This window comes from Tupaia chinensis, unplaced genomic scaffold, assembly GCF_000334495.1.
Source record: "Tupaia chinensis unplaced genomic scaffold, TupChi_1.0 Scaffold000561_1, whole genome shotgun sequence".
In the NCBI taxonomy this organism is placed as follows: domain Eukaryota; kingdom Metazoa; phylum Chordata; class Mammalia; order Scandentia; family Tupaiidae; genus Tupaia; species Tupaia belangeri.
The window spans coordinates 3438354-3448407 of NW_006160074.1; the positions used below are offsets into that span (position 1 = coordinate 3438354).

Genomic DNA, 10054 nt, shown 5'->3' on the forward strand with positions numbered 1-10054 from the left:
AAATACTAAAGAGATGAAAATAGATAATGTGAAACTAAGCTTTTATAGAAGTTCACTGGTGGACGCTATGACAAGGGAGATCGTGGAGAAGTGGAATTAGAATACAAGTTTACTTTGGTGCCAAATATTGAAAAAAAAAAAAAAAAGACAATCCTTTCACAGTTTTCATAATATGCGTTGTCCCCGAACTTTTTGAAAACTTCGCGTATTGTGAGTTAGGGTAACAGCTGTATAAAGCAAGAATGGTTATGAATTCAGAAATTGCGCATATGGACAGTGGACAAGCCGTCTGCGACAAAGGAAGATCTGACGAATCTAAAAGAATTCTCCATCTCGGATTGCTCTAAAACCAAGTCCTCAAGAAGGGGAGTCCAAAGACACCTCGACCGCGGCGAAGCCTCCGCTCCCGGAACCTATGTGCCAGCTCGGTGTTGCGATACGGAGACGGTTTGTGTGACACTCCCCTCCGCCTCCGCCTCGCCCCGCGCCGCGTGGGTGCCATGGCAACGGAGGGAGCTGGAGACCTGGGTTCCGGAAGCCGGAGCGCTTGAAGCTACCCGGGTCAAAGGATGCTGAGTCCGGAGCGTCTAGCCTTACCGGATTACGAGTATCTGGGTAGGAGCATCCTTCAATTTAAGGGAAGGAAAGACGCGAAGACAGATTAGGCCAGGGTCTAGGAAAGAGGCGGGTCGGGTGTGGGTGGGGACGGCTCGGGTGCGATCCGTGGGGCGGGGGTTCCAGGACGTGCGGGTGTTTTTAAGGCCGAGCCGTAGAGGATACAGCCTCTGGGAAGGGCAGCATGTCTGAAGGGTTTGGGCTGCAGCTCCCGCAGTGTGTTCAGACTGGGGCGGGTTAGCGCTGAGAGCCTGGGGCCCTGCGGAGTACGGGTGTGCTGGTAGATGGAGTAGCCCTGGAACCTGCCATGCCCAGCGTTCCGTGAATAATCACGTTTCCGGAGAGCGACTGCTACCGTTTGAGCTGTTCTTTTGTATTAGGCGCTGCACTTCACATTATACGTGTGTTATTTTTTATTTGACTCTTCTCAACAGCCCTAGGAGAATTTCAACACGTTTTTGTTTTATTCGGGTTTGCCTAAGGAGAAACAGAGTCTCAGTGGGGTAACTTGTATAAATAAGACCACACATCCAAAAGGTGATAACGCTAGGATCCAAACCTGAGTTGTGTGTTCAAGGACTTGAGCTTTTTTTTTTTTTTTTTTTTTTTTTTTAATTAGAGAGTTTTGTTTATTATAGAGTGCATGTGAGAAATCTATGACCCCCCTACCCCTTCATGGCCACACTACAATCCCTTCTCCTCCATTTTCCTCTTAGGAATTTTGGGCATGCATGCCCACGGACCTGACAAGTCTAAAAGCTGCTGGGTACGGGACTCGAACTGTGATGTAACTGTTATGCCATCTGCTGGTCCCAGGACTTGAGCTTTTGACTTAGCTTTGGAACTGAAGCTAAAGCTGTAACTGTCGTACTTTATTGAGCACCTTCAGTTTTTGCTATAGGGCGCGTGCGCTTGCCAGACAGAGAGAGCCAGAGAGATAGAAATGCCACAATCCTTTCTCCTCCATTCTCCTCTCGGGATCTTGGGCACGTACGCACACACGCCCGGAGTGAGTTTAAGCCACCTGGTCCAGGACTCGAACTGCGGTCAACTACGTGGGAGTCCAGCAACATAGCCATTACGCTAACTGCTGGTCCCCTGAGCATCTTCAGTATATAAGGCATTTGCTGGATGAAAAAAGGCACACACACCTATGTATACACATACATACTCATAGATACACATTTTTAAAAATCATAGGCCTTTTTTTTAAGAGGAGTTTTAGGTTTACAGAAAATCGAGCCGATAGTACAGAGTTCACATGTACTCCTTGCTTCCCCTAATCACACTTCCCCTTATTGTTGTTATTATTATTATTTTGCTAGAGGATGTGTACAGTCACCAGAGAGAGAGAGAGATACAGGGAGGGACCATACTCGATGGGATGTGGTCTCCTGACAATCCCTTCTCCTCATTCTGTTGTAGTTTTGGTACTCACACAAAGATGCCCACTATATGTTTCTTTTTTTGAGAGGTTTTTGCTATAGGGCGCATGTGCTTTCCAGAAAGTCAGAGAGATATAGACAGAAAGCAAGAAATCACTCCTCAGGGAGGATGGCCATGCCACATCCCTTCTCCTCCTCCTTTTCTCAGGATCTTGGGCACACACACATATGCACCGGGTGTGAGTTTAAGCCTCCAGGTCCGGGACTTGAACCGTGGTCTACTACATGGGAGTCCAGCAACATAGCCATTACGCCAACTGCTGGTCCCAACGTTTTGCACTAATGTACATTTGTTACAGTGAATAAACCAGTATTGATATATTATTATTAACCGAAGTCCATCGTTAATGTTAGGGTTCACTCTTGTTTGTGTCTAACAGTTCTTTGGTTTTGACAAATGCATATAGTCACGTATTCACCATTATAGAATCATACAGAATAGTTTTACTGCCTTAAAAATCCTCTGTGCTCCACATAGTCTTCCCTCTTCCTCCCCATTAGCCTTTGGCAACCACTGATTTTACCCTCTCTAAAGTTTTTCATTTTCCAGAATATTCTGTAGTAGAGTCATACAGTGTGTAACCTTTCAGATGTGCTTTTTAAAAAATAATTATTTAATTTTATGTGTTATTATTATTACCAGAGAGACAGAGAGAAAAGGGTAAGTGAGAAAGCAAGCCACCAGGTCCAGGACTCTAGCTGGCTGTGTGAGAGTCTAGCGCTTTAACTACCATGCCACCTGCCAGCCCCTCAGATGTGATTTTTCACTTAGCAGTAACCATTTAAGATTTTTCCAATGTCTTTTTTTGTCTTTCTATTGCTGAATAATATTCCACTGTATGAATATAACATACACATTTTTAAAAAATTGACTTTTGCTATAGGGTGTGTGCACTTGCCAGAGAGACAGAGACAGAAAGCGAGAAATCACCCCTGATGGGGGATGGCCATTCTGCAGTCCCTTCTACTCCATTCTCCTCTGGGGATTTTTGGCACACACATGTGCCCAGGGTGTTTCAAGTTGCTAGGACTCAAACCACAGTTGACTACATGGGAGTCCAGCACCTTAACCAGTATACTACTTGCTGGCCCCTAGATTATAAACTCTTTAAGAGCTGGGGCTATTTTTTTTTTCAGTATTCCTCCAGTTTGTTACTTTAAATCAAAATTGTTTTCATTTAAGATGTGTATAGTACATCGATGAGTTGGCTCCATGGCATAGCGGTAACCTGCTGTGCTGCTCGAATAGCCAGATTTTGGGATTGCAGATGGTGAAATAATTACATTCCTGGACTCTCACATAGTCAACAACAGTTTGAGCCCAACAATGGTTTGAGTCCCAGACCCAGTGGCTTAAAATACACCAAACACAGGGGAGCAGCAGTTGGCGTAATGGCTATGTCTCTGGACTCGCACGTAGTTGACCATGGTTTGAGTCCCAGACCCAGTGGCTTAAACTCATGCTGGGCATGTGCGCATGTGTGCCCAAGATCCCGAGAGGAGAATGGAGGAGAAGGGATTGTAGCATGGCCATCCCCCCAGGGGGGTCACTTCTTGCTTTCTGTCTCTCTGTCCCTCTCTGTCTTTCTGGCTAGTGCACGCACCCTATAGCAAAAACTTCTCAAAAAACAAACAAACAACAACAAAAAAACCCACCAGATACACATGTGTGTATATGCCTAAAATCCCAAGAGGAGAATGGAGGAAAAAAGATTGCAGCATGATCATTCCCCATGAAGGGTGATTTCTTGCTTTCTGTCTGTCTCTGACTCGATGGCAAGCATGCTTTAGCATACATCTCTCTTAAAAAACAAACAAACAAACAAAAAACCAAGAAGCCAGATCCCATGTAATGATTGTGGTTTGAAATCCCAGCCAAGTCAGCCTGCAAAACACACCAGGCATACACGCGAGAGCCCAAGATCTGATGGGCTGGAGGTCTAGAGAAGAGGGCTAGTGTGACCAGACCCTGTGGAGGGAACTCATCTTTCTCTGTCTTTCTCAGTTTCAAGTGCATATGTACATTCTCTATCAAGAATAAAATAATAAATAAAAAATGTGTGTGTTGGGACCAGTGGATAGTGTAATGGTTATGTCACTGAACTCCTGTGTAGTTGACCGTGGTTCAAGTCCTAGACCCGGCGATTTGAAACTCATGCCAGGCACGTGTGCTTGCATGCCCAAAATCCCAAGAGGAGAATTGAGGAGAAGGGGTTATGATGTGGCCATCCCCCTTGGGAGGAGTGATTTCTCAGTTTCTGTGTCTGTCTCTGTTTCTCTGGAGAGCACATGCACCCTATAGCAAAAGTCTCTCCCTAAAAAACAAATTTTATTGTGCTCGTTTCGGCAGCACATTTACTAAAAAACAAATTTTATTTAGCCAATCCCATATTGGTAGACAATGATTTATTTTTAGCCTTTTGCTAGTACTAAAAATGCCTCAGGAACCAGCAGATGGCATAGTGGTTACGTCCTTGGACTCCACATGACTGACCACAGTTCAAGTCCTGCACGCAGTGACTTGGAAATTACACCTGGCGTATGCGTGTGTGTTTGCCCAAGATCTCAGAAGGAGAATGGAGGAGAAGGGATTGTGGCATGGTCATCCCCCCTGGGGGGTGATTGCTTACTTTCTCCCCCACTGTGTCTGTCTCTTTCTGTCAAGGGCACGTACCCTAAAGCAAAAACCTCTCAAACAACAACAACAACAACAACAACAACAAACAGTGAATAACCTTCAATTTTGTTCCCTTGCAAGTGTATATCCATAAGGAAAAGTTCCACAGAGTGGAACTGGTGGGCCAAGGGCATATGCATTTGAAATATTGATCTGTATTGCTCCATCACTCTTCATAGAGGCGCCACCAGCAATGTAAGAGAATGCCCATTTCCCCACAGCCTTGCCAACAAAATGAATGAAGTTTTTGGATTTTTTACAGTCTATTAAGTGATGGTCTTAGTAGTAAGTAGTAATGTGTCATTGTGTGTGTGTGTGTGTGTGTGTGTGTGTGAAGTTATGTTTTTTTTACACCAAATTTAAGGGCTTTTGGGTTGTTGAAAGGTGTGTGTGTGTGTACATGAGAGGTCTTCAAAAAGTTCACAGAAAATGCATCTTATGAAAAAACTGCATAGATTTCAGAAATTTTTTTGGTACCAGAATAAACTCATATTTAAATTCTATTTTCTATAAGCATTTTAAAGTACTCTGTGTACACACACATGCACACACACACAAACACACACATATATACATGGAGAGTTTAAGGTGATAACATGCATTAATTGGCCAAAAAGGGATAGTTATATTACCTGGAATTTTGTAGCCAATGAACAGCAACATCAGTTCCAGCAATGTGTAGACTTTTGCTAAAGACTTTACGTGTTTTATTTCATTTACTCAGGACTCAGTAGGTCTTTGAAATACTTGAAAAACCTCGTTCATTGTTCATTGTTGTTTGAATGTATTATTTCAAAGGTTTGACATACTTGGTATCCTGGTGATTTGGTAAGTAGAAGTTGGTGGCCATAAGTGGCTTTTTCGGGATGACTCATTCAGTTACAATGCTGGCAATGCATCTACCAACAGAATCAACCTCAGGCTGGTTGAACAAGCTTCAGTGTTCATGGAGTTCAGCCACCCACATAATACTTGAATCTTGGACAAATAAATTCTCCTTTCATCTCTATTGCATAAAAGTGTCTTAACTCCCTGTCCTAACAGCCTCTGGACACTGTTGCTGCCCTCAGCATGGTCATGACACTGGCTTTCTTATGGTTCATCAGGTACACAGCTCCCTGGAAGTGCGTTTGTTATTTGAGAACCCCCTGCTTCCACACACACACCTATTACAATTTGGTGTCTATTAGAGGAATGCTGTTTTGATACATTCACTATCAATTTAATGACCACTTAAGAACACTCCCTATACGGGACCAGCAGTTAGCGTAATGACTATGTCGCTGGAGTCCCACGTAGTCGACCATGGTTCGAGCCCTGGACCCGGTGGCTTATACTCGCGCCGGGCGCGTGTGCGTGTGTGCCCAAGATCCTGAGAGGAGAATGGAGGAGAAGGGATTGCAGCGTGGCCATCGTGCTGGGGGGTGATTTTCTGCTTTCTGGCTCTATGTCTCTCTCTGTCTGTCTGGTGAGCGCACGCTCCCTATAGCAAAAAACCTCTCCAAAAAAAAAAAAAAAGATGAACACTCCCTATAGATTAATTAGTAAAATATTTCCTGACTTAAAATTTTAACTACCCATGGGTTTTAAAAGATTTGCATTTGTTTTGTTTTTACAAATTATAAAGTCACTTGCATGCGTAGGCCTAAGAGAAGAAAACACATATGGGAAAAGAAAATGAACAGAAGCAGGAGGAATGCTCGAGGCATTCAGTGAAACAGAGAAGCTAAGCTTTGTGTCCCTGATGTATATCTGTAGACCTTTTATTTTATTTTTTTAAAATTATAGTGTAAATTACAGAGAGATCTATTCACTGTCTGTAGATATCCCTGATAGCCAGGAGCTGTATTTGCCCCTTTGACTAGTAGTGAAGAAAACGATCATTCATCATATTGGGTAAAATAGAATGTAGTGATGGAGGGACCAGCAGATGGCGAAATGGTTACAATGCTACACTCCAACATAGTCGCTCGTGGTTCTAGTCCCAGACCCAGCTGCTTAAAACTCATGCTGGGTAACACGTATGTTGATGTGCTTGATTGAGCCAATATACAGTGTATTCTGGATGGAAAATTCATTTTGTATGCTGTAATGATGTATAGTGAATTAATGTAAATAAATAAATTTAAAGAGAGGAAAACAAAAAACAAACAAAAAACTCATGCTGGGTGCATGTGTGTGTGGGTGCCCAAAATCCCAAGAGGACTATGGAGAAGGGATTTCAGAGTGTGGCCATCCCACTGGGGGGATGATTTCTCACTTTCTGTCTCCCTGTCTCATTCTGTCTTTCCCATGAGCACACACGCCCTAAAAACAAACAAACAAACAAAAACTCTAAAAAACTCTTAAAAAGAAAACTTTAAAGAATGTAGTGTTAGCGGGAACCAGCAGTTAGCGTAATGGCTATGTCGCTGGACTCCCACGTAGTCCACCGCGGTTCGCGTCCCGGACCCGGTGGCTTAAAACTCACGCCGGGCGCGTGTGCGTGCGTGCCCAAGATCCAGAGAGGAGAATGGAGGAGAAGGGATTGCGGCGTGACAATCCCCCCTGGGGGGTGATTTCTCGCTTTCTGTCTCTATGTCTCTCTCTGTCTGTCTGGCGAGCGCACGCGCCCTATAGCAAAAACCTCTCCAAAAAAAAAAAAAAAAAAGAATGTAGTGTTAGAAATTATGTTAATTGCCAGACCTGACGCAAAACAGTGGAGTCTGGTAAGGAGACGAGATAAGTACAGAACTCTGTGTAAGACCTATGTAAAATTTTCAGCCTTATGAAAGCTACTTATTGGAAGTTTCTGCCAGAGGCTGAGGTGTGTCTGTGGATCTGGTTGGGTGTGGAGAACTCTCTAGAGCTGAAGGGCAGCCTGTTCTGGGCCCAGATTTGCAACACACACCACCTCCATGCTGACCTGAGTCTAAGTGTGAGGGCGTGAGGGTTATTTTTTCCTCCACCTAACTTGGTGAGGTGCATGCTCTCAGTCATGCTCCCAAGGTGCCTATTCTATTTCAGTGGAGTCTGCTTATTCTCATTAAGGCTTGGAATGGGTCAGCGTAAGAGAGAACGCCAGGAAATCAGAGATAATCTTTCTTTTATAGGGACTGCGTGTATGGAGGAATCACAGTCAATAGGATAGTTTTTGAAAAAGTTGTAATTTTGGGGGCTAGCAGGTGGCGTGGTGATTGAGGCACTGGATTCCCACATGGCCGACCATGGTTTGGATCCTGGACCAAAGGCTTACTTTCTCACTTTCCCTCTCTCTGTCTCTTTGGCCAAAGTAAAAAAAAAAAAAAAAAAGATGAATAAAATTAAATAAAAAATAATTCTTAAGAAAAGCTATAATTTTTTAATGCTTCCTATATGTCTGGCACTGTGCCTCATTTCATTTAAGCTTCGTAACCACGTACAAAATAAGTACTATTATTAGTCTCACTTACGTGGTTTTTAATATCTCATTTTTCAAATAAGGAAATTGAACCTTAGAAGGGTGAATTGATTTGTGTAAGGTCTCACAGGCAATCAAGTAAAGTAAAGCAGGGATTCCTGGTTTGTCACATTTCATGGCCTGTGTTTTTTCCTCCAAAATGATAAACACAAACACAAATATCTATTGATTTAAAGAGCAGTGATCCTTTTCTGTTAAGGATGAAGGTCCTAAACAATTCATTATTGGCAAATAAGTTTCCTAAGATCAGAAATTATATAAATATGTTTGGTGTTTTGCCATAAGGCACTAGTGCTCACCAGAGAAAGAGACAGGGAAAGTCCCTTCTCCATTCTCCTCCTGGGATTTTGGGCATGAATGCACATGCGCCTGGTGAGGTTTTCAAGCTGCCGGGTCAGACTCAAACTGTAGTTGGCCGTTTGGGAATCCAGCACCTTAACCACTGTGCCACCTGCTGGCCCCACAGGAATTACGTTTTACTCATCATTGCATACGAAGGAGGGTTCCTTTTACAATGTAGACACTTAATACATACATATTTGTTAAAGGGACAATGAATCATCTGACCTCAGGACACCCTAAATGTGCATAGCTACCACCTGAGACTTCCTAAGAAGTTAGTGTACCAGATCCCATTTCGAGTGTTTTACATGTAAACTGATGCATATGAAGGGAGTTTCCGTTGTTGACCTCCATTTCACAGATGAGGAACTTAAGCACTAAAATATGAAGTAATTAATAAGTGGTAGAACCATCATTCATATCCAGCAGTCTGATTCGAGTCTACCTAGCTAAACTCTATGCAGTAAATAGAGCAACTCCCAAAACTCCAGCTATTGCATAGAACTAAACAGAGAGCCTGGCAACTTACATGACTTCAAAGGCTTCACTTAACGTTTTGGCCTGAGTGAGCATCCTCAAAATCACGGTGGCTTAGAGAATTGGGAAAATTCCAGTCCCCCGTTGCTGCTGGACTCACCTCTCTGATGCAGGCAATGAGGAAGATAACATCTAAACCACTTGACAAAGTTATTGACAATGATCTATGTTATTTAGGTAGCTGTGTGGCCTTGAAGAAATTACTTGGCCTCGCTGTGCTTTAGTATTCCTATGTGCAGCATGCAGATACTAAGTACTTACCTTATGTTGTAAGCACTGAGAACAGTGCCTAGCTGTTACTTTGTCTACATTATGGAAAGAGAGAGTCAAAGATGAGTAAAATACCATCCTCTCAGAGCACCTGCATAGGTGCTGGATAATTATTAGCTGCTATCAGTATTAAACCTTTTTTTGTGTGTGTGGGGGAGAGGTTTTTTCTACAGGGCACGTGCGCTCACCAGAAAGACAGAGAGAGATAAAGAGATAGAAAGCGAGAAATCCCCCCCCGGGGGGGGGGTGGCCACACCGCAGTCCCTTCTCTTCCATTCTCCTCTCAGGATCTTGGGCATGCACGCACACGTGCCTGGGGTGAGTTTTAAGCCACTGGGTCCGGGGCGCTACATGGGAGTCCAGCGACACAGCCATTACTTTTATAAAAAATATGTAATACATCTGTGGCTGGGTTAGCAAGTAGCATGGTGGTTAGACTCCCGCATGGCCAGTCGTGGTTTGATATATATATATATATATAGTAAGAGTGAGGATAAATAATATATATATATATTAAGAGTGAGGATAAATAAAATTGAATAAATGATTCCTTAAAAAAATACATCTCTTGGAGACCAGCAGGTGGCGTGGTGTTAAGGTGCTGGACTCCCACATGACTAACCACAGCTCGAGTCCTGGACCTGGCAGCTTGCTTTCTCCTCTCTCTCTCTCTGTCTCTCTCTGGTGAGCACACATGCCCTATGGCAAATTAAAGTAATAATAATAAAT

The 10054-nt window shown here is 43.4% G+C and overlaps 1 protein-coding gene across 1 annotated transcript in view; it reads left to right on the forward strand.

Annotated features, from left to right (window-relative positions):
* Positions 1-464: 464 nt before the first annotated feature.
* Positions 465-10054, forward strand: part of CSTPP1 (centriolar satellite-associated tubulin polyglutamylase complex regulator 1) — a 224113-nt gene continuing 214523 nt past the window's right edge. The window contains exon 1 of the mRNA XM_014591331.2: positions 465-615. Coding sequence (XP_014446817.1) covers positions 570-615 — 46 coding nt within the window. The 5' untranslated portion in view covers positions 465-569. The remainder of the gene's footprint in view (positions 616-10054) is intronic.